The 25,584-nt window shown below is 43.2% G+C and overlaps 1 protein-coding gene across 1 annotated transcript in view; it reads left to right on the top strand.

The window, feature by feature from the left end:
* Positions 1 to 345: 345 nt before the first annotated feature.
* The window catches only part of LOC111229715 (tetraspanin-18-like), a 33,168-nt gene continuing 7,929 nt past the window's right edge, over positions 346 to 25,584 (top strand). Inside the window, exons 1-2 of the mRNA XM_022756166.1 lie at positions 346 to 596; positions 20,456 to 20,539. Of these exons, the coding sequence (XP_022611887.1) occupies positions 20,537 to 20,539 (3 nt within the window). The 5' untranslated portion in view covers positions 346 to 596; positions 20,456 to 20,536. The remainder of the gene's footprint in view (positions 597 to 20,455; positions 20,540 to 25,584) is intronic.

Genomic DNA, 25,584 nt, shown 5'->3' with positions numbered 1-25,584 from the left:
ACATGTCAAATGTAAGGTCACTGAGACACACAATCTCCTTAAGAGAATCTGAGGTAAATGTAGAGAAGGGAAAAAGTAAAGAAACAAATTATGAAATTTATAAGATTAACATGGTAACTGTTGTATGTCTTGGTTCTGCTCTTTATGGTATAGAATGTGATGTATTTGGCTTTCAATAATGAAAATAACGCTGAGTTTGTGTTGATCACTCCAGCTAGGTCAGTAGTGACTATTGTGGAGGTAAAAGCCGGAGGCGTGTGTGTCGGCGGAGAGTCTCCGCCCCCCGGAGCAGAGCAGGCTGCAGGATGAGCCGCTCAGCTTCACTGAGTTCACCAAACTGTTTGCATACCAGTCTGTCCTCAACACTGCGCGCCTGTCCAAACTGGGATCGCAGATCTCGGAGCGGTGGATTTTATTAGTCGGACGCTGTAGGGCACAATTCACCTCCGTGGACGCCCTCCCTTGCATGTTTTGTTTTATTTTAATACTTCCACCCAACAGTCCCAGGTCTCTCAAACAGGCTGTTCAGTGACATTTTCGCAGGGAAGCAGCTCGCAGCCACAGCCAGAGGTTTCTGCACCGAGCTGCGTTACGAGGTAAGACCGTGTCCCTGTTCGGGAAAGTGTCTCCAACTTAAATGTTGTGATCTGAAATGAAAGAGAAAATGACAGTTTAAATGAATCGTGACACTTTCGTTGAACAAGCTCGTTATTTACAGTATCGTGTCTAACGGGCGATGTTGTGCGCGCTGATTGATTCTCAGTTCACTTTGTTGTTGCAAGTTACATTTTCTGCTCAGTTGAGTTGCAGCAACCGCGAGAACATTTTGTCAAAGAAATCAAATAATGGAAACAGAAGCCAAAGCTCAGTCTAATTGTAAAAGTCGTTTTTATTAGGCTCGAGTTAACCTCGGGTCAGGTCGCGATGAAAAAAATTCTTGCACATGCAGTAAATATTCAGTGAAGATTAAATATGTCCAGAATCAGCGGGAAATGTGGTTTAATATACTGGTTTTAATATAACACTAAATCACACCATGAGAAACATGACAGCAGGAGCAATCCGGAGCGATGTGTGTCAGTCTCCAGGCTGGCGTCCTTCCCACGGGGGTCCAGCCACAACCGCGGAGCAGGAGGAGGAGGCTGTAGAGATGTATGGGGGTCACCAGATGGGTGTCTCTGGGCGCTACCTTTGCTGTAGGGCAGGACTTCACTGTCAGTTTGCATTAATCAGAGGGATGCATCATCCCAAACCACCTTCTTCCTCGGTCTGATCTCCAATGGAGCAAACATGACACTTCCAAAAGCTCCATACTTTTGAGGGCAGGAGTCAAAGCGTTTATTACCAAGAGCTGAGCATGTGATTCGGCAGGTATCCAAGCAGATTTCAGAGTGATTTTAATCTGTAGTAAGTGTGATGCTCAACTAGGACGCCAGCAGCTGAAAAAGTGCAGATTCAGAGTAAAAAGTCACACAAAACTCTGGTTACTGTAACACCTGGAAATCAGGTTATAATCAGATTTTGCCAGAGGAGATGGGCTCCCAGGGACCCATTAACACACACCAGTGTTCAGGTGAGTGTGTGGTGCTGGATTTTCTTGCCTCAAGTTAAAGTGGCAACCAGTCGCTGTGGCTCTCCATCTCCCTGAGGCCGCTACAGTGTGTGTCAGGAGAGAGGAGAAAAGAATCATATCACGCCCCAGCAGCTTGGACAGACTGACAAATCAGCTTCTGTCATGATTAACGACTTCAGCTGCTATATTGCTGCATCATGTAAAGATTCCTCTCTTTCTCTGTCTGCCTCTTTGTTCCACCCTTTTCTGTTTTCTCCAAAACCTAAATGATTGGGAGATTTGTAGAGAGAGAAGCACACAAACTGAAAACAGAGGCGTGCTTGTTCACCATGTTGTGGATAAACATTTGCCTTGTCAAAAAAAAAAAAAAAAAGAAGGCAACAGTAGTATTGATGCTTTTGAAACAGCTGCCAACACGAATGACTAAACTTCGCCTGAAGCCTTTCTCTCCTCAGCTTGATTCACATGAGTGTTGGGAAATAGTTTAGTCGCTCAGACACAGAAGTGATGTCTGCAGGATACAAGCACAAATGCAAACAACAGGGTTTGTAAACCTACAGTTTAATTTATACAGGGAATAAAGGTCAGCAACGATGCATTCGGTTTCCTCGGCGGGCTGCGGAGGATAGCAATTAGGAGGGAGCATGTTTGAGTGGATTCAAATCTCCTACGAGCCGAGCCGGTATTTATTCCACCTACAGACATAGAACACCTGGTGTGAGACTTGCCATTGGTGATCAGTGCACTCATTTTAATAGTGCCTCTGATAATGTGTTGCTCTTAATCACACATTCACAGTGCCAGCGAAGAAACGAACAGCAAAAACAAATGAACAGGAAAGGAAGTGTGAGATAGAGAGAAAGTGTGTATATTTGTGCGTGTGTGTATGTGTGTGTATGGTGTATTCGTGGCTGCTCCTTGGCAGAGACGGGGAAGTGTGAATTGCAGTGTATGGCAGCTCCTGCTGAGAGGGACGGGGTGACTGACTTGATGCCGCCTGGCCTGGCAGAGCACAGCTCATTAAAGGCCTGAGATTAATCAATCTGCAGTTCCACATGGGCGCCTCCGGTTTCTGCCTCTCCTCTCCCCTCTTTCATTTTTTCTTCTTTTTTCTTTTTTGGCCTTTCCGATCACAGTTGCTGATTTTTTTTTTTTTCATCTCTGATTCACCCTACCTCACCACAGTCTCCCTCCTCCTTCTCTAACCATCTCCCTCTCTGTATCATCGTATCTATTATTCTTTCTCCGTCTTGTCCCCATCCTTTCTCTCCTTCATTTTCTTCATCCTGCCTGCAGAGCGCGTCTGCATCTATATCGATGGGTTCGTAGCGGCAAGGCGGAGGGAAAACGAGGCTGGGTCATCGCTCTACACTCGCTTTCCCCTGTATCAGCCCCAGTACGGCAGCAATGGTCCGTAGAGAGCCCGGAACTAAATGGAGTATCTATTGGCTCAATGAGAAAATTGCTTTTTTCGATTGCTAGAGGACCCTTCATTTAATGTGTGTGATGCAGAGGCCTCAGTCAGTAATGGGTTCAGCATCTTTGTTGTCAGGAGACATGAGAAAATGAAATTTGCTTTTCAGCAGGCAGAAATAATTTACTCTCGAAAAGGAGCATTTTTCATCAGCTGTTTAAAAGACACAAAGGTGCATGTTATTTTATTTGTCTGCTCTAGGTTTTGTAAGTGCTGAATGTCCAAACAGTGTGGTTTGATGTTCTCTGCTGAAGACAGTTTTTTAGCTAAAGGTCATGTCATATCAAAACTCTGCTACCTTATAAACCAGCCTGGTTTGGTGGCTGCGTAAAACTGGACTTTTAGTCGTTTGTGAAAGCTTGGTGATGTGGAAAAGCTGGTGTATTGGTTAAAGCAAAAAGTGCCAAAACATAATGGAAACAGGGTCAAAAATTAATCATGACATACATGATTAATGTCCACTGAAGCTTCTGCTCCATCGAAGAGATGAAAGATTGAGGCAGACGAAAACCTCAGATCTGTGTGTGAGTGTGGCGTTCCCCACATGAATATACGAAACAAACATAAATGCCGCATTTCCATCTCATTTTCCACATCATTTTCATTTGTTTGAGGTTTGACTGGGGCTCTTTTAATTATGTCATCTTTTTGCGCCCTCTTCTTCTGCAGTGGTTTCATGGCACTCAAATGGAGAATGATTATCTCAACTCTCATATATTGCATAACATTAGTGGATGGAAACAGGCATTAATCGGAGGGCAGGTTTTCTGCAAATTCAGATAAAAATTTGTGCTAAATTTGGATGGAAACTTGACTTGTGTTTGTTATTACAGCTTGAGCTAATTACATCTTCTCCCTCTAATTTCCAATGGTGGTGGAGATTGTTCAGAATGAAGACAACACAAGAAAGTTCAAAAAAATGTTTCTTTTCCTTTTCAGTGACACACAACTAGAAAAACCATAGCGACATTCCTGCTCTGCGCGATTGTTTATTGCTCTCTGTCAGTGAATGAAAGAACAAAATACAGCAACTGTGTGGCGGCGTCTCATATTCAGTAACGAGGCAAGGTGGACCGTCCTGTCCCTGCTCTGTGATAGAAGAGAAATTACTGTCAGGAGTAAAACTAAAGCACCGCACAGCCTGAACATCAGTTGTGGTAAAGCTGTAAAGGGGTGAAATCCAGTGCTGCAATGATAACATTTTACTTCAACACCCCAGTTTATCATTTATAAGTAGTATAAAAATGATTTCTAACACACCATAATGTAGTTAATATAGTGAGAACTTGTTTGGTGTTTTCACCTATTAGCGTATCTTATGAAGGCATATTTATATTATATTGTACCACATACTATTTATGTACCAGCTTCCACTTAGGAATTCTTCACTGGAAGATACAGTTGTTGAAAACAGCATTAATGAACATTTTAAAAACTTTATGTCCTCAACTACATTATTGTATGTTATAACTCTTTATTACATTTTTATATACTGCTTATAAATGCCAAATGGACAGACGTTACAAATCAAAACCGACGCCATTATGGTGGGACTCACTGTTCACCCCTTGTGTCAAATATAAAGCACTTTCAGTTTAACTTTTAGTCACTGTCATGCATGAGCACAAGAGAAAATGCTGCATAATCCAGTGATATTCACACATCCATGCATGCCTTTGTCCCTTGCATGCCTCCATATGGGCCAGGAAGTAGTGAGTGACCTAAGCGCAGGGGCAGCTGGCAGACCCAGAGTTCACCAAGAGCAGGAAACTGAGGGGCCTCTGTACGCTGACGCTTCCTTTTTATCAGGAGGAAGCAGGCTGGCTGTTTGTGCTCAACCCAAGAATTCTTTGTGGTTATCTTGCATTCACCCCATTTCCCTCAATAATGGCTGTGCTGAGCAGGTAATGAGGTAAAAGGTATGTATTTGACAAGCTGAGCTCGGCAGATAGCAGGCACTCAGCCGGGCTCACAGCTTGGTAAGCGTTTAGCCGAAGGCGCGCTCGGACCCATCTCAGGATGTTTAAATCACATCTATCGTGAAATCCCCCCAGCCATCTTTTCCTTCGCATAATGTTTTTCAGAACTAATAAACTGTGTCACTCAGGTGTCCATTAAAGGCTGCCGGTGAGGACCCACCGGTCATTACACAGAGCGAGCACACTCAGTAAATCCCTCTGCTTTTGCTGGCAGGTTTCTTCATCACCTTGTGCTCTTTTTATCCCCCAGATGTAGTCAAAGCTCAGAGAGGGGCTTAGGCTGGCCGGGAGTCTGGGCCTGATAGGTATGTGACACGGGGCTAATGTGTGGGGAGATTACCTGCCGGGCTTCAGAGAGACTGGAGCACTACTCTGATCCACTGAATGATGCTGAAGTTTAAGCACATTGCTGCCTAAGAGAACTTTGTACAAAAGAAATGGCAGAGTGCCACGAAGCTTGATGCTTTTTGCCTATAAAATGGAGGCATTTCTTTGCTGGATGAGCAACCAGTTCCTTGGTTAAAATCACACAATAGTCATGGGTTGACTCACATCAGGTTCAGTGTTGTTGGCACACTGGGCAGGAAGAAGCTGGGTGCTAATCAAATATCACCAGGGAGGAAGAGCTCATTTTATGGACGTGTGATTGTTTGCCCAACACTGGAGTTTTTCACTATAGATAATATTTGGGGAAAATCTTAACATTTTATAGATAAAGAAGTCTTGTCAGACTCGCCCGTTGCTTTTTTTCTTGCTTAAATCACTTGGTTCCTGTCATGGATTTTGATAAAGACTCAATGTTCAGATTATTTCTCGACAACAAACGGAGGATTGTACGCTCGATGTGAGGACAACATGTGTGGTGGATAAAGACTATCACAGTTGTCTGGATTTTCAGACAACATACTGTGAATAGGCTCCATGTTAGGGCTGGTACGTGCGTCTCCATCTGCACAGAAGCCAACACGCATGGGTGTCAGATTTTGTGGATATTGTGAGTGTGTCAGGTCCAGTTTCGAACATGCTTTGCCATTTGTCTGACTCACAGTGCCAAGACGATAAATCTAATAATCAATGTTGATCACCAGAAAATTAATCTACAGCTTTATCTGATTAGTCAACTATTTTTTTCTTGAATGTTCTAGCTTCCCAGCTTTGAGGATTTGCTGCTTTTTACTGTGAGTCAAATGTCTTTGTGTTTGTCAGACTAAACAAGTCTGTCATCTTGGACTTCAGGAAGTAGTGATTAAGAGATGAATTAAGGAAATAACTGAGGGATTAATAATGATTAGACTAATCTTTAGTGACAGCCCTAGCATGCATCAGTTTCTCTGGAATCTATTGTTACACAAAACACATTTTCTACACAAACTTGTAACACACACAAACAATCCTGGTACAGATCCCTAAGATTTTATTTTATGATTTTTTTTTAAATTGTGGCCAAGATACTGAGCAGAACGTTTAGTCTACTTGTCTGGGGTGCCCCAGTGGCTCACCTGGTAGAGTGCATACCTCTTAGGCTCAGTCCTCGAATCCAGCCCTGGCCCTTTGCTGCATGTCATCCCCTATCTGTCCCACAACTTTCCTGTGACTCTCTCACTGTCCCTATCCCATTAAAGGCAAAAAACTGCCAAAAAAAAGTCTTCTTGTCAGGTTCTCTGGTGGAAAACAATGACTAAATAACCTCAAACCCATTTTGACATTTCTGTCTGTTCTGCAGTCCTTGTTACTTCTCAGCCAACATATACACCCATACTGATTCATCTGCAATAAGCTAATATCAGTCTATTGATCGGTCTAAATAGAGCTTACAATAGAGTTTACATTACATCAGTCCTCCCTGATGAGGAGACACACTTCTGGCCATAGAAACCATTTCACCTCATTGTGTGCCACTGTTCTGCTGCTTTAATGGTCGTCTTTCGGGGTTGGTACTGTGAGCCGAGCTCAGCCCAAATCTGTTTTTACAGCCTCTCCCTGTGACTCATTGGGCCTAATGGTTCTCTCGTCTCCTGACTCAGGCATTTTTCTGATGAAATGGGACTCTCTCCCAGCTTCTGGTCTTCCTCTTTTCGTTGCCCCAGCCACGACTGTGTCCCAACTCTCCTCTACTCCACCCCTCTCTCCTCGCTCTCCTTCTCTAAGTCCCAGGTTCTCCTCCTTGAGTGCTCCTGCTCTTTCCATCCGGGTTTCTGGAATAAGAGAATATAGCTTTACAAGAATACACTCATAAGTCATCTGGGCTTTTTTTAATGTGCCCTATTTCATTACATACTCAGCTCTGCATTATTATTTCCTGTGCCTAAAGGGGATCCGAGCCCCTGTAAATATCCCGTTTATTTTTAATCACTGACGATGGACTACACAGTGTAATGTGATATGATAATTGTTACTCGCAAATACAAACACTTGCTCTCACCACAAATTGATTTGGTAATTTAGAGGGCACAAATTATTGTAGGGATGGACAGGAGGTTGTTAATGGTGACCCAGATAATTAGCCCATCATCATTTTATACAAATTAAATGCATGTTGAGCGTTGAAGTTAGATGTTAGCTCATTAATTCACTTTCTCATGTGTAAATGATGATGAAGTCTTGATATGAAGCTGAGATGGTGCAGTTACATCAGATTTATGGACACAGGGAGGACTGGTGGTTGGTAAATATGACGTAGTCTTGTTTGCTGTCTCGGCTTTTCCAGCGTGGCTGAATTATAGAGTACCTCAAAGAGATTTATTTTGAGAGTGATTTGGGTTTGCATCCGAATCTGCTGTCTGCAGTCAGTGATAACCGTAAAAACCTCAAATACACAAACACAAATGTACATGAAGCTCTCTCTCACACACACACACACACACACACACACACACACACACACACACACACACACACACACACACACACACACACACACACAGAACTCAACAAGAACTGGGGTTGTTTTATATTTACAGTATATGGATCTGCTTGAATTTAGGCTAAATGTTTTGCTTTTGACTCGTAAACATGGCTCAGAAAAGCCTTAGCTAAGCAGAGATTTCTTTATGTTAACTTGGAAGTGAATGTTGACGTAGACGTAACTGGGCTAATGTGATTCTCCTTCTCCCTTCTTTCAATCTGATAGTGTGCGCATGTATTCAAATATGATGCCAGTATGAGGGGTTAGTACTTTTGAAAAGCCCCAGCGTTTTTTTTTTTCTTTCCGCTAGGCTGGCTGCTTTCCGTCTCCTTTGAAGCCCACACACCTTGTCCACAGCGCTGCTCCCCACAGCTCCTGCGGGATAACGGCAGTGTTACAGTCCCTCCCACAGGACAAGATCCTCCACACGTCTATTAGACATACGGGCTCCTTGTCAGCCTCCACTGCATCAGGGGAACAGATCAGTGTTTGATTAAAAAAAAATCCACAGCGGGCTCCAGCCTCTACCTGGGGAAACTTGGGGGAAGGGCCGGCTAATGATCACTATCCTGCCAGGATCACAAGCCTCCGAGATACCGACGCTTGTGTTTCTCTCCAGCTTGTTAAAGAGAAGAAACTGAAAATCTTTAGAGCTTATAAACTAGTAGCGGAGAAGGCGAGGGTCATCCGTCTATTCGCACTGGTGTGGTTACGTTATGTTATCTCACCTGAGGTTAAGCCATATAAAGTCCTCTTGTGTGATACAGGTGTGCTTTGCTGGTGTTTCTTCTCTGTCATTCTGTTTATTGCCCACTATCACACCAATTTATCACGTGGTTGAAAACTGCAGCACAAAGAGGTGCTGAACTGTGGCTTACAGCGTAGCAATAAAGCCAATTGTGGTCGCTCAAGCGACCCAGCATCCTTCACTGAATCCAGACCAGTTTATGTGAAGATTTCAGTGATGGTTCTTGGACTGCATGTTTCTCATAGTGACTTGTCTGAACAACCTCGACATGTCCAACTGAATAATTGGCTTTTAACAGCAGATCAGATGTACATGCTGTAGACAGTTATTTTTATTCCTCAAAGGGGGAAACAATTAGACAGCAAAGACTGAGCGCCTCACTGCCTCATGATTTTTTGATGGTGCTTTATGAAATTTTTAGCCCACCACCACTTTAAAAGCGTGCTGCTCGAGACAGCATTCATGGGTCACTGCACTAAAACACGGCCTCTGTCCTTTGGGCAAACAGTCGGTCAATGCCAGCCTATGTGTTACGGCCACAAGCAAACTGCGCTACCATTACTGTGAAGGGAATGTGCTCCATTTAATGAACTCGGTGGATCAACTTCCACAAGGGATTCTTAAGAGATGTGGTTTTCTAAGAGGAGAGGAATAAAAATAGACATCTTTTTAAGTTAAAGAGCTATTTTCCTCGCTGTAAAATTTCTTTGCAAAAAGTTATTATGGTAAACACATGCACACCATGAAGCATAATTCCTTCTTTTTTTTTCTTCCCTTAATCCCTACCTCGCTGCATCTTCCTTTCTTTGAAGCTTAGGGCAAAAGCAGAATCCACTGCATAGGAGAGCTAGCCACTGTTTAACCATTTGAAATATATTAAAGGAGTTTGATATTTTCATGAAAATGTATTTCAGTTGTAACGTTTCTGACAGTAGAATCCAGGGATCACCTTCACATGTGTTTGTCAGAGATAGCACAGGCTGGGCAGGCGTTCCAGTATGTGAAAATAAATTGGCTGCAGTGTTCATTGATTTAAGTGTTAAAAAAATAGAGGACAGACGCTCTGAGGTTGTTTTTTTTTTCAGTGATGATCTTGGATGGCTTCCCACTGATTTGTCACCTGTCCCACGTCAGGACGACGGGACTGCGGCAAAGTCGTCCAACCTAATATTGACCACCTGGGTGTGAAGCTCAGAACTGTGAAGTGTTTGAGAACAAAACAGACAGCTCAGGCATTACTCCAGGAGTTTGCACCCCGGAGACACAAGCCCAGATCATCTTTCCCGATAACACTTGGCAGTAGTCGAATCCCATGTGAAATGCCTCAGCACCAGTTCTGAAGCCAAAGTAATTTTGTGGGTGTCTCTGAAAGCCCCTGGATGTGTAGAGGTTCTTTTGGCTTGATCTGTGAAGCCACACAGCGAAAAACAAAACAAAAAAAACCAACAAAAAACCCCCCAAAAAACAACAACATCCATCTCTTCAACTGGTGGCTTCAAACTGGTGCTTTGACTAGACAAATGACAAAACAAGAAATAAATGCAGATAAAACAGCTTATAGATTAATTTCTTTGATACTCAAATAAAATTTTGTCTCAGTCAATAACCGGACATGATCTCATTTGATCTCATGACATTAAAGTGATGCACAAAAGAAACAATGAAGGAGAGGAAAGCCAATGTTGTGAGCAATTACCGAAACCACTTTTGCTTATCTCTGCAGGCAGTTTGGAATTGGACAAGCTGCTTTTTTATTTAATAGGGAACAGATGTCCAACCTTTTCTTACTCACAACATCTCTGGATAAGCTTTCCATATATTTGCCACATGTAGAGTAACCCCCCCCACCACCACCACCACCTCACCCGCTCACCCACCCCTGATAACCCAGTCTATACTGTGAGCTTTCAAAACACCCCCTTTAAATATTTGGCCTGCGTTTCATGTGTGTGTATTTGTTCTGTTGCTTTTGGCCCGAGTCAATGGTCTGTTGTGTTTCCAAGAAGCTTGAGAATTTGCAGACAGCTGGAGGTTTTGAAAAGTTAAACAAGACCAAGTCAAAACCAAGTACATGGCTGGATCGTCTATGGTTAATGTACAAAATTGAGGACGTAGTTGAAAACTTGTTGTGGATCTGCTGTAACTGCCCCCCCTGATGACGTAATAGAAAATCATTTTGAAAGAGCAACGGCCAATGGGAAAAGTCCCCAACCAGTGGTGGAACTCACTCACTCACTCACTCACTCACTCACTCACTGACTCACTGTAGCTCCACAGCTCATGATAATGAATGTCTTCTGTAATCTCCTGCTTTGTTCATAGTTTCCCCATTTGGTCGCTGGTATCAACACAAGTCTCATGCCATGAAAATTAATGACTTACATTTTCCTTTCTTGTATAGGCTCATACATTGTTTGTGATTCAGTCTGGATTTTTTAAAGTGTAAAGACTCGACAACAGAACTCCTGAATAGATTCGGGCTTTTGCATAAACCTTTTAACAATCTGCAACATTCATCCATGGCAATTTTATAAAAGCTTCCTCGCCACTACACATGATTAGCTTTTCCGTCACACAGTTGCTCTGCCTCAGCTCACAGGACTGCTGTACGTGCATCTCTGAGACAAGTGCAGTTTTTTATATTATGAACTCAAGTCACATGTAAACGTTTAAATGAGCTGAAGAGCAGTAATGTGTCTCTTTATAAATATGCCAGCTGTGGTCCCTTCACTGGTCCTCTTACACAAGTGGAGAGCACTAAATGGGCTGTTTATTTGTAACTGTTAGGTCTGTGGTGGGCTGATCGAGATATGCTACCCCACTAACGTTGCAGTGCACGCTTGGGTGCGTTACTCACAATGTCATCACTATAACCCAATTAATACTCAAGACAGCATCAGCAGCATCTGCTCGAGCAAGACAGTTGTCATCAGTTCCCGAGAGTTGGGATAAATTGAAAGTAAGCTCAGCAGTGGTGTCATTGCTATTCTGAACTTGTTAGCTGCATGTGCTCCATGAGCAGGTTCTTTGAGAAGCCTCTGCATTACAATTATGGCTGTTCTCATACTTTTGTGTTTTGAGCCTTAAATCAAAACTAATTTCAGATAGGTTTGACCTCACCGTGTTGCCAGCACTTCCTTGACCACATTCATCCCCCACACAATTGTCTCAGATCCATCATGTTTTGTGGTATAAACCTATTGACTTGTGTTTCTTTGGGGACCTTATCTTGGACCGCCTCCAAGCAGCTCAGTTTCCATCCTCTCCCCATCTTTCCTCTGTCTCCCATAAATCAATGTGATGTAATTGCATAAACTCCCTTTCCCACAGCTTGGGCCTGAAGGCAGAGTATTCTCTGAGAGAAAGTGTTTCAGTGTGGCCAGTTAACCTTAACCGCCTTCTTCCCACAACTGCAGTGTCCCTGGCTTGTGAAAGTTTTATTCTACCCTTTAAATATCTGTGTTTGCAGAGTTTCTGTCATTGGTAATGTTTGATGTTTTATGCATTGTTTTTCCAAGCAGTAGGGCTGTGGAAGTTAACTTTCTCACAGCTGGTACAGACTGTTTACATCTGGCTAATACTCTCTAAGCTCAGCAGATTAAATCTCATTTCTCTGAGTGCTTTTAGTGTTGAGCCAAGCATGATTTCTCCTGACGTCTCCTCGCTTGTGGCTCCCTCAGTCGATCGCAGGAATGTTTCTTAAAGCACTGCTGCGTTTTCACGAGACTGGAAAATGTCCAACCCCCTTTTTCCACATTTCAGTCCGTCTTGGCTTCCTCTTGGGACTCACTCAGAGGCAGGATATCTCCTTAAAGGATATCTTTCAACTCCTTGTCCAGGTAGTATCAAGCTTAGAGTGAACCGGTGTGGAAATGAGTGCATCCAGAGGTTTTTGCAGTGGACAGAAGTCTTACTCACACAGCTGAGAGTTCTTCTTTATCCTGGTTTCATCCTCCACTGCTCCAGTAATCCTCCAGCCATCAGTCACACCCTGCTCTGCTGAAGAATACAAGTGATAAAACCATTTTTTTTTTTTGCGCCTCATGCACAAACACATTTTCAGGCTATGTGGCCATTAGGGTGAGTATATCTGACAGTGTGAGAGACAAAAAGCAGAGTCATTTTCACTGCTTCTTCTCCCTCTGTGATGTTGTGAGTTTGTCACAGCTTGTTACCTGCTATCACCGCAGCCACTGCATACAGGCACACATACATGTAGATGAAGGATTCAGAGGGATTTGGGGTTCTTTGGCACATGTGCAGCTTTACGAGGAGGTCCCAGTGTGGAGGCCCTCTGGGCTGAGGAAATGATCCAGATGCAAAGCTTCTGGCTCTCGTAACCCAGTGGGACACCTGCCCTGCTGCTCCTGTACAGCCCTCTGCCAAATCCGCACAGACATACGCTGCCATCTCCCTGTGTGGAGGAACTTTGCTATAACGAGCTGTTGCATTCTGATTTTCTATGCAGCATGTGCAATATTTGTGTCTTGGCTTTCATTCTTGCAATATGTTTCTTGCTTTATGTTTCAATGGAGCACAGCTATCGCTAACCTCAAGTCAAACAGTGTTTGCTCTCAAAAGGTCTGTAGCCTCAGTTTCTCCTGAGTTCACTGGAATGTGAACTTGTTACAAGCCCAGTGTTTGGCATCACTGCAGTTTGTTAGTTAATAGTTTTGAAATGGACATAATTTAACACAAGACTTATTTTTCTTTCTCCCAGCAGAGGTTTGATAGATGGGAGAACCTGCTGGAGGACTTTATTTAGTTTTACCTAACTTACCATAAAATGGTTATGTTTTTTGGCTGCAAATGTCTGCTCATCCTTAGACTGTTGTGGCACAAAGTCAGTAAGTACCACTGTTGTCTATATTATTCACATGTAGCTGTACACATCAGTGTATGCCTGTGTTTGTGGGTGGAACAGAAAACAAACTACACATTAACCTATTTTATTTATGTTTGATAACATTTCACATTTACATTTGAAGACAATAAGACTGACTTTATATAAGTAATTGACTTTATCATGCACATAATTCATATATATATAATATAACAATATATATAAAAAAACTATCTATCTATCTATCTATCTATCTATCTATCTATCTATCTATCTATCTATCTATCTAATGTACCTTTTAATTAGGGACTGGAATCATCAAATCATATCACTGACTAGAATCAATGATAATCAATGATATGATATGATATTGATTGTGTTACAATTTTTTAAAGATTCCTGGTCATTTTTTCAAAATCAATTTATTTAATCGTTAATGGCCTGAATAGTCTCTCTCCTTACATGTGTAGTGTTTGTTATGTAAAATCGGGCTTCTTTTCTCTCTCTCTCTCTCTGAAGGTTATTTCTTAAAGTTTGAAGATGTTAGTGAATGTGGTCTTTGTTTCAGGCAAGGTGGCCTACCTCTGCTATAAAACACCATGACTCTGAAGTCCTGTCATGTGTTTTGGAGTCTGGTCCAGATAAAGCAACCATTTTCCTCCTCTCTTTTTCTCCTTCACTTAGCTCAACATTTTTAAGAGAGAGTTTGGCTCAGTTGGCAACAGTTGACATAGCCATGACAAGAGTTTTGAAATAAAATAGCACCAGAGCTTGGATATAAACTGGGCAGCAATCTTGGCATCTCTCTTCATGTTTGTTTATACTTTTGTTTAGTAATGTGGCCCACATGTTTGTGCTTGTAAACAAAGGAAGTAAATGTGTCGTTTCAAACCAGCCTTTGAGGTGCTGTGTTACCATGTTTGAACATCGTTGAAAACAACAATTCTTTGCCTCAAATATGCCAAATAAAAATATTTTGTTCTGGAATCAATCAATCACCGTCAGCGTGATTAGAGTAGAGTAGAATAGAGTGTGAATGCAGTAGTTGGCTTTTCAGGGTGTGATCACTAAGGTATGCAGCGAAAACCATCAGCGATTGGAACCAGACCCACTGGGCCTCAAAGTTTGGGCTGAACTGATGTTGTAACTACCAGACACAGATCCAAGTGTCCCTCAGCCCAATCTCTGATGATGTTTCTTTATATTCATATTTTACACCAATCCCAGTTGTGTCAAAGTTTTTGTTTTTCACTTGCATTACGGTGGAATGTGTAGACAATTGTTAAGTGGCCATGAAGCAAGGATGAAATTAACAAAAGCAAAACATCACTGCTTTGGCATAAGTATTTTTTGCATATGAAATAAATGGTTTATTTTGGAAGAGGAGTTTTACTTGTGGAGGAGTCCAAACTCAGATGCCCTCCGCTGGTTTTAATTTTGAAAATAAGTTGCATCTGGTCCCATTGTGCAAAGAATCTGTTTCCACTTCTTGTGTATCTTCTGCATTGAGATGTTTACCACATTGTTTATCAGCACACTAAGCAGCTTCATGAGTCTTAAACAGGCAGGAGGGTCAAGGTGAGGGCATATTAAGGACAGATCTTCCCATTACAGCTAATGTTCCAGGTAAAGGACAGTTCCCCCTGCTAAACCCCTGGTGGGAATGATCATTGTTGAAGTGATCTCTGCTACAGAATCTGATTTCCACAAATATACAGAACACCCTACTGCTCTGTGGTATTTTTGCAAAATTGAAATGAGGCCTAGAAATGGTTAGCAGATGTGCTTTAAACATGTGTTTAAGTGGCTGGTTTGACTTAAAGGACGACAGCGGTCGCATATTTCTACATTCAGTGTTCTGTGGAAAATATTATACTGGACACCATATGTTTTATCGGAGCATACCACTGATCCCCAAAGTGTTTCAGGCGTAGTGACATACAAAAACATCAAATACAGCAATCGTTTATTGTGTTGTAACTGCCATACTTTACTATAATGGCCATACTTTGTTTAGAGAAGGTCTAAACAGGTCTGGGTCCAGTTTTGTATATGCAGGTTCACAATTTTCAAAATTTTTATGGACTAAATTATAATTGACAAAATGATCAGCAGATTAATCAATAATGAAAACAATGATTTGTTGCAGCTCTTGTTATTTCAATAACTTTTTTCGTAAAACACTTCGCTGCACGTTCAGTTTCTTCATTTGGCTTTACTGCAGACCTGGTGCGTTGTCTTCTGTGCACTCATAATGTTTAAACTGGCGGGTGCATCTTGAGGCACGACTCCATGCAAACTTCCTCTTTGTGCAGACAGCTTGGATCTTCATCTCTATTCCTCTCTGAGTTGGAGGCTCTGTGAGCCGTAAGCTGCACGATTCTCAAGCTTTACTGGGCTTTAGGATTTAACTGGGATGGAAATGGTTATCATGTGGCTGTTCGGCAGCTCGCGGGGCCTGTAGGTGGGGGAGTTGGTGAACAAACTGGCGAGAGTTTAACAGCCCCAGCCCCCTGTGTGTATGTAGTAATGAACTCTTACCTTGGCTTGGAAGGCTGCACTGCTGGTATCCTCACTGTGTTTTTGTAACCCTCGCTAAAAAAGCCTTGCTCTTAATTGTATCCCACGGGGCCCTGAGCACTCAGTATTCACAGCCTTTCCTGTCCCTCACGCTGATCCTCCCCCTCTCCCAACCATAGCCCCATCATCCCAATTCGACAGGTCTTTCCTCTTTAATCGCTCAACTTCAAAGCGGTATTGTGATGCCCCCCAGGCCCCTGGCTCCTCAGAGACACGGGGCTAGCCTCGGGGGCCTGGGAAGTAGGGTGAAAGTGTGGTGGTGTATGAGGTGGTTAGTTGAATTAGACAGGCACGGGTTAAAGAAAATAACAACAAGTAGTCGAGTTGCTGTTCTTCATCATGGTGTCACTAGAGAGTCGTTGGTGTTGTGTAATTACAGAAGCAGGTTGCAGATGGTTGAAAGGGTCTGTGTAAGACACTACGCACTGTACTTTGATGATGGCATCTCTGCAGAGGTGAGAGATTCAGGGTGCTGCCTGAGGAGCCTGCTACAAAGAGAAGAAGCCTGGATAATGTTTGCCTGTGATTTACTAAGGAGGTGGACAGTGTCAGCTTTCATCAGCGTCAAAATAGCACCCCCCGACCACATTTCCCAGGGCTGCATTCTTATCAGGTTTCCATTTAGCCCAAAACGATTAACACTGAGAAAACAGAAGACTGTGTAATGAGTTCAGTCTGCATTTTTCAGCTGGAATAATTGTGTGCTTCAGATGAGTAAATACTGGTGTGTAACCCCGAGAGCACCTACTGTAGTGCGGAGAACAAAGGAACCAGTGGGTTAGCTGTGGCCGGAGAGAGGAGAGTAAGTGATTAGTTGTGCGATGCCCTCTGATCAGAGTGAGGATTGTTTCTCCATCGTGGCGGTTTATCTTTATCTCTGGTGGTTGACTCACACTGTTAGATCGATAAATCCAGATGGGGTACGGCGATAATTCTGCCTCAGCATTGCCCTCATTAAAGCAGACGCTCAGGAGATATATGGCGGCCGGCAATTGCCCTATTTCTTATTTCTATGATATTAAAACATGATGTATATGGACTGTGTCAGGAGCTGGCTGGAGATCACCAGGGAGAGTTGACATCCAGCGCTGTAGATTTTTCCTTTTATTAAGTGTATTTATAACGATTTGATTCAGGGCGTAAAAGGCCCCATAGGTTATTTTCTCTAAATGTGATGTTGGCTCTGAAGCTCAGAGGTTTGCTTTTGTCAACACTGGTGAGAAATTGAGGTCAAACCCAGCTGCGAGGTATAGATGGAAGAATTGTCACTTCCCCCTTCATTTTCCTGTCCACTTCCTGTCCCCAGAGGAAGTGTCGCTGTGTGCCTGCTGTTGTGTGACCTCTGACATTCTAGCCAAGGTTGCCCGTCTGATTGGCAGGATGTGGTGGCTTATGGAGGCAAAGAAGACACAAAAATGACGAGTCCCTAGCCAGTAGTGCACATATACCATAGTAAAGGCTTGGCTATGCTCCAAACTAACGTGTTCTTTTGACAAAAAGCAAAAATGTTTATGACACACTCAAAGGCAAGGAGAAAAGCCTGCTGTCACAGAGGGGCCAAGACACAAAGAATCGTACAGATGGCACATGCAGTCATTTGTTTTTCTCGCACTCGGCTGTGAATGCGAAAAGTAAGAGCAGCGAACAATGAAAAACACCTCTGCACACCTGGCCATTTCCATCATGACGCTGACATGCTTCACGGATTGTCTGCTTCAAAAAGTTACAACAGTTGGATGCAGCCCCTCCAGTATTAAAGTGGTCAGATACAGTTTGATAATTCGACACGCATTTCGTTTTAGGCATACCGACCCCTTAAGGCAGAGGTATGCTAGAAAGGAATCAGTTTGTACGACCTGACGTCTGACCACGCCTGAAGGCTGAGGTGTTTACAGCTGACCAGACTCGAAGGTGGGGGTGAAAAGCCGGTTGTCACAGACAAGGACGAGATATGATATCATGTAAATATGAGGATAAAGGCGCAGGTTGTCTGATATGTGGCATTACACTAAAAGTGACAGAAATAGTTGTTTAAAGAATGAAAAAAGAGCTTGAGAGAGAAGTTTAAACCTTGCTTATTTTCCCACATCGACACAGCCGGCAGTCGATGGGTGAAGTGGGAGTGAATGTTGGATTGTCCCCTTAAAATAGTTACAGATATTCCTGCATTGGAAGGGTGTAGGGGAAGGGGATTTGAGAAACTGTTCGATCATCCGATGGAACAATCCAATTCTGTTGGATTGTTACTGGTGCCTCTTATTGTTTTATGGCTACTTCAGTTTCCTCTGCTCTTTCTACTGTGAATTGAACTGTGGGGGATAACTACAGTATATAATGTAAGTAGAAAGGCATAATTTATAATGTGCTACTGACTAGCACACAGGATAGATGCTGGTGATGCAATAATTATGTCAGAGCCTGAAATATCTGCAGAGGCTAATCAATTAGTGGCTGCCTGCCTTGATGTTTGAATTGCTCACGGTGCTCGTGAGCTTAAATGTCAATGACAAGTTGGCGAGGGAGATTTATTTAAAAGGAAATCCATTCAGTAGATGTAGATGAAACCTTTTCTCTAGTGTTGAGTCGTTCCCCCGCTTTGTTGGACCCTCGGTGGCCTGGCCTTTCTCGTCTCCCTCGAGGGTTCGTCCTATTGTTGTGCCTTCTCAGCCGTCTGCGCTCATCTCTCTTCTCACCCCCATAACCGATTCAATGAGGCTCTGCAATCCTATTGGTGCTCCACTTTCCCGTGAAAAAGGGTTCCATGGAAACCAAAAAAATAATGCAGACCCTCAACACTGTTGCTCTCCACCAGCTAATAGCTCTCTAAACAGCGGTTCACCATAGACTACCTCTGCAACAGGCTTCAGGATAAAATTTGACCACTCTGCTGCTCAGTACCAGATTACAGACACGATGGTGATGATGATGATGATGATGATGATGATGATGACTATTATGATTATGCACCTATCTGCTGCTGCTGCTGCTGCTGCTGTTGTAGCCGGCTGACACAAAATGAAAAGGGATTACAGTCTTGTATTGCTTGGGGATATGCTTGCTAAGCCATATGGTGAATGTTTTGTAAATGACTCTTTCAACGAGCTGCGCATCCTTTGGCTCCCCATGCAAGTGTAGCCACTGTGGAGATGTTATTGATTCCCTAAGCATGTGCTTTGTAGAGTCTGAATTCAAGGCTGTGTGATAAGGTAGTGTATCATTCCAGCGCATCTCTCCACTTCTCAAATTCTTTCCGTTTTCTCCCTCAGACTTTGATTGCCTTTTTCTAGATGTAATCAGGGCTGTGTGTATTCCGTATGGGGGGAGGGTGTGTGGTTGCCACTGTCAGTTGGGTTCTGCGTCCTGGTGAATCTGATGTCTGCTGGCAATATGGTGTGTCGGCGGGATGATGTGGCTGGGGCTCCATCAGCCAGAATACTCCTGGGATATTCTCCATCCGCAGCCGCTGTCAGAATGAGAATACACTGCCTGTATTTCACCATCTAATGTGGCAAGAGCTGCATGCTGTTCATGCCTCCGTAGGCAGCTCTCGCCATATTTGATGCTGTAGTTGTCAGTGCCAGTGCTTTGAAACCGGCTCCAAAGTATTGTCAGTCAAAACTGTGCTGCTGACTATTTTTGCACATAGAGGCTGGAATATCAGCAGTTTAATTGGCTCTTATTGCTATATCGTTATTTTCAGCTGGGAGACACCGCAGAGCAGTTTAGAAACAGGGAAAAAGTTTAAAGCATTTATGCTCATTAGACACACTTGGTTAGAGATGTACCATACAAGCCAGTAATGTGTGGTAAGAAAGCAAGGTATTTTATTTCCAGTGAATAATGCATGAGTTCAGACGCCCAACAAGGTCAAGTCAGAAGCTGTATGAGGAGACTGGTGTGTTGGGTCTTCTAATAAATGATTATTAACTGAGTGAGAAGATACACAGATTCTCAAGTCTTGTTAGAATGAAAATCTTACCTACGCAGAACACAGGCCTAGACTTCTACTATTAAAGGCAGTAAATTTCTTTTTTTAAATTCTGTCCTTGTTAATTTTGCCTTCCAGCTGAGAAGTGAAATATTCACACGGATAAAACACTGTTGCAGTCTTAGATTAGTTCACTGCTGGGAGCGAGTGCTTCATACATAATGAATGCAAACTCGGTCATTTTAAGTGTCCTACAATTTTATTTTCTGTGTTTTTCGAGCTCCCAGTCTTATTCTACTTAAATGAATTACGCACGCCAAGACAACTGTGCCACTTTTGTTTCTCCTTCCTGGTGCCTCAATGTTTTTTCATCTCATTAACTCAGTCCTGACCTCTGCTTCTTCCCTTGTGCTTCTGTCCAACAGCCCATGAAAACGGGAGGGGAGAGAAAACCGAGAGAAGTCATCAGCTTCATCTGAACAAAGACGAGGCACAAACAGATACACATGGTACGTTAGTATGTGTGAAACATTTTTTGTTTAGTTTTCCCACAGCATCTGTAATGGAGGGGGTGTTACCATGAATGATTTTCACCAAATCCAGCAGTGATTCCGCTCCAGCAGACACGTGTTAAATCAGCGAGAGAAATAGCCCAAAGAGCTTGTTGATAGACTCTTTTCAGTAAGGTGCTGACAGTACAGGCACAGAGCCATTGTCACTGTCAACAGGAGGCGCGGTGCTGGCGAGAGCCGGTGCGTGAAGCTGGTCTTCTGAACAGGCAGACAAGTGCTTTTGTTCGTCTACCATCAAAGCAGGCCGGCGCTGGTCTTTGTTAGCCTCTGATTTGCATTGGCATTTGTAACATTAGTATTCCAGGCACGGCTGAGCAGCAGACATGTATAGATTGAGAGGTTAAAGGGGAATTTAGACCCAGACACATCAGCTGTAATCAGTCATAAGCACAGAGCCGTAAAACCAGCCGACCAGACAAATAAATGTGTGTGTGTTACATGTGCAAGTGATGTGTAAGATTATCACCAGCATATTGAGCCGTTTTCAATTTTGTCAATATTTTCTTCAAGAATAATTCCGGTTTATTACAATTTGAGTTTTGGAGCTCATTTTTATTGATGATAATAAGATTGTGTTCACCTAATGAATTGCTGAGACCTGTGAGCACTTAAAAAGACGTCAGACAGAGTTAAGAAACACAAGCAGTAAGATGGCCAGTTAAAATTATTACCCAAACACTTTACAGGCAGACTTTGTGGTACACTACAGTTCTCCTGTTCAATGAGGAGTTTTACCAAAATGTTCTTGGATGTTCACTGTCAGTTTTACCTCAAATTAAAGTGGTTAGTCTGCATATGTTTGTTGCTCCATCATTAAATTAATCAAATTGAAGAAATATTGCCATGCTTTTCATGCAAAGCTGAGACTGAAGTTCTTTCTTTATCTTAGAAACAGTAGGCTTGTTGGCAAAACAATCTCATTAGAAGGAAATGGAAATCTTAACACTCACAATTGCAACTGGGAAAATCCCATCTGACGAGTAAGATTGTGTGATACGATGGAAAGCTCCAGAAAAGCTTCTAAATAAACCTTATGGTGAGATTGTTTTGTCCAAAATAGTCCCCAAGTTGTAATAAACCAAAATTATCCTATAAATTCTGTGATAAATCCTTTAAGCAATCACGTCCTCAACCAAGCAGCTCCAGTATCGCGCAGTCTCATAATCACAGAGTTGCATTAATAACCACGTACAGTACAAGGTTCTTCCGCTGCAGCAAATTACAAGGTGCAATAAAAGAATCATGAATTTTGTGCAACACTGTTCATGCAAAGGCATTAACACACTTTTGGTTTATTTCTATGAAGTTGGTATTTGCAGTGGGGCCTCCAATATATGTGGGTATCTCTTTCATCTGAGGCTCCCACAACAGCACAAACATTCACAAGCTTTATCCTCAAGGCTTTGTTTTGATCTTTGAATTGCGCTTGAAACCCCGGCCTGTAACACAAAGTAGGTTACACAGTTGTTTTTGCTGTTTTTTTTTTTTTCCGTTCGTTGAACTTTAGCTGAGTGTATGAAGGTTCAGATTTGTGTTTGTGTGTGAGTGCTGCATGGAGTCAGCACTGAGTGATAAAACAGCTTTTTGGTCCTCTACAAGGGGGAACTTGCTGTATTCAAACTAACATATGGCCTTGCAACAGGGTGTGAGTGATCGCTCATTAGACAAATGGCCGGCCAAGCCGTCCCCCTGTCGCAAAGTGCTTGGCTCCGCTTCCCCTTTGTTTTCTAACAGGAACTGGTGCTAAGTGGAGACGCCAAACACGGCTCTGCAGACAAAGGCCACTCTCACCCCACATCCGGGTTGCCGTGGAGACCGGCCTCCTTATTGGAGGGCTGGAAAGATTCCAACATGTACTAAAAAAAACCACACAAAATTTTGTATTTGAGCCATAAGAAATTCACAATTCTGATCATTTGTTTCATTCACACACACACAACACACACAACACACACACCCACACACCCACCCACACAGTTTGTGGGTGGGTGTGTGTGTGAGTCTGTGTACTTTATGTTCCTTTTGTGTTTAGTCCCCTGAGGCTGAAAGTCTTGTCTTTCCTTGAATCTCCCTATGTTTGCTTCTGCCGAGGCCATCTGTGATGTAAACTCTCTTTATATGGAGATTTGCCAAAGACAGCAACCTCGACTTGAACAGTATTTAAAACAAGGTCCGGAGAGAACCTCAACATTTTAATTGTCTCTTGCCTGAGGGTCAAACACTGGTGAAAACCATGGCTGGTGAGATTATTGATTGGGTTTTTCAAACTTTTTGTCAAGAAAGTAACTGATATTGATTCAACTTGTCATGACTCTGACATGGCAAGAGGATTTTGGCTAAGATCATAGGAAGCTGCAGAAAATCCCACTAAAGAAAGAATAAGACAAGAGGGCAGAACTAGGAGTAGAAGTGTAGTAGATAATTTCCCCTCTGTGTTTGCCACAGTAATTATTGCATGTAGTTTTGAAATTGAGTTGTAACTCATTTTTGTGGAAAGCCCCAACGGCAATGTGTCATCCTCCACAGCACCCCGTGGGAAAAGCCCGAGCTGAGTCCTACCAGGCGTTGGTGGCGGCAGTGAAGAAGTGTTTATGTGTTCATTGTGTGCTGCTACCACATTCACTCCCTACCAGACAACCAGCGGACTAAGAGCTGGAACTCCAGGGGATCAATGCATCATTGACCATGTGCCTGGGCCTGCTATTGATCCAGCACCGCGCGGCCAGTTTGTATCTTCACTCAGCCAGATAGAGGTGCCGACACAATTAAGTGGGAATCTCCTGCTTTGAGAGAGTGAGGATCACACACACAGCAGTGTGCGATAGAAGCCAAAAAATCTGCTCATCTCAATCACATGTCCTCTGCTTGAATTAACCAAGCAGCTATCAATGCCCTTCCCCCCTTCCAATCTTTCTTATCTAAGGAGCTGGTGAATCGATTTCACTGTAGGAGTATGAGCAACTGTTAGTACTGAACCAACAGCTGGCTGTGCGCCCAGTTGGGATGTCAAGAATGTGGCCCGCAGTGCTGTTGACAACACATGGTCAGTGTGTTTCTGAGTGTGCATTTGTTCATTCTGGGAGTCTTCTCTAGTTAATCAGCCTGTTGTTCAGGAGTGTGTCAGCTGCCTGGTCAGAGGACTTCTGCCCTCGGGGAGTCACACAATCTCATTTCATTTCCGAACTGAACAGGTCAGGAGAGCGCCACTCACAGGCTCAGATAAGAAGTGCTTTAGATTCACTGCACGTATCGCAACAATGGACTTAAATGATAAATGGCTTTGCAAGTCAGAGCGAATTCATCAGTGACTGTCTGCTTTTTTTTTTCTTTCTTTTTTTTTTGTGGTGAACTAGCAATGCTCGTAATGTGCAGATGCTGATAATGTTCACCAATCCTACATGTGTGCTGTGAAAACTCATTAAGCTAAGCCTGCCTGAGGGTTAGAGATGCACCATTGTATGTCTCCACTTGAGCATCTAACCAGCATTCGGACCTTTGCAACGAGCCTTGCAGTTTCCTGAACTTTCTGACCCGGCTGAGTTTGGATGCTCTGCTCTCTGTGTGAGCTACACCCACACACACACACTGTGAGCTGGGTTGCCTTTGAGCTACTTTCGTACACTTTCTCTTGTGGTTGTTCCCTATTGTCTGCAAGCTGTATGCCCTCTAAAGCAGCATACAGTGCTATAGCTGTTTAGCATTCAGTGCACTTCAAAGCTCCTCAGTGTGACAGCGCAGCCCAGGGCTCATTCTCTCCTAATTGGAGGTTCATTAAGGGACATGGTGTGCCTCAGGGGAGCCCTGCTCACTGCCAGAGGAGCCTGTCCTTATTCGGATTTTTGGGGTGTTTACTTGCTGTGGCTGATTTAGGAAGTCATGGAAAAATATGAAAATGGGTTTTTAATTGAGATAAAGAGTGATGCTGCGTGTGTGTGGTCCCTTAGTGTCATTGTCAGAGGGCATTAGCACACTCTGGAGAGATCTTAAGAGTGGTATACAGTAGATGGAAAAACACACCTGCTCCAGCTGCATCAGGGAGTCAGAGGACGATTTGCACCGTCCCCAGGGTTCAATTACAGGTGATCATTTAGAGGGTCAATGACATTTAAAAGGGTCAAGCTCCAACCCTTATAATCTCAACAGGGTTTCAGCATTAATGATTATTTGATATGCAGACTCATACTCAAGTGGAAGTGAACAGGCTGTTTATTTGGGATGCAGAGGGTGGCGACAGTTTAGCGAGGAGCAGACACAGTGTCCTTGTCGTGCTGTTAGATTTGTCCGGGTGGGGGCTAGTGGAGCAGGGGGAATACGGACTCACTTCATTAATCGTGCCAAAAGTGTCAACTTCAAGGAGAACCACCCAAGGGTGTGCTATTTCTATATGGAGCATCCTCAATGTGGGTCTATGTCTTCCTTATCTTATAATTACAGTGAGTTGACATGACCATCATGGTTGGTGGTGTAGATGCTGGCCAGACAGACCTCTGGTTTTCTGAGTTAAGCATGAAGAAAGGCCCGTAGCAGTGTTTCAGAATTCCTCATCCTTACACTGAGAAGAATGTAGGTCAGATGAGTGTGCCCTCATTACAGGGCTCTGGCTTCTGTCGGCACTGTGAAGTTGATTTAGGATCAGTTCTCATTAATACCACTATCAAACTCCACCATGCCAGACTTCACAGCCCAAGCTGGCTGTGGATCAGTCTTCACCGGGAGTAAACAATGGGATCATGTGACATTTCATGTCAGTAACGGGAGACGCTGCAGAAGTAGATGGAGCTGGCATTTACTGGATACCTCAGGGTAAAGACTGCCACTTAGATTGTCAGATTGAGGACGTACATACAGTATTTCATGCTAACAAACACATTGTCTGCAGTGATAGTGGTGCAGTATTCCTTGCTGCTATGTGTGTCATGTTTGTTTATAATGAGTGCTTTTTTGCTAGTCTATACAAACACAATGCCACACAACTCCTTATC

This window comes from Seriola dumerili, unplaced genomic scaffold (assembly GCF_002260705.1).
Source record: "Seriola dumerili isolate Sdu_G_001 unplaced genomic scaffold, Sdu_1.0 BDQW01000242.1, whole genome shotgun sequence".
In the NCBI taxonomy this organism is placed as follows: Eukaryota; Metazoa; Chordata; class Actinopteri; order Carangiformes; family Carangidae; genus Seriola; species Seriola dumerili.
This window is presented reverse-complemented; position numbering and strand designations above follow the sequence as displayed.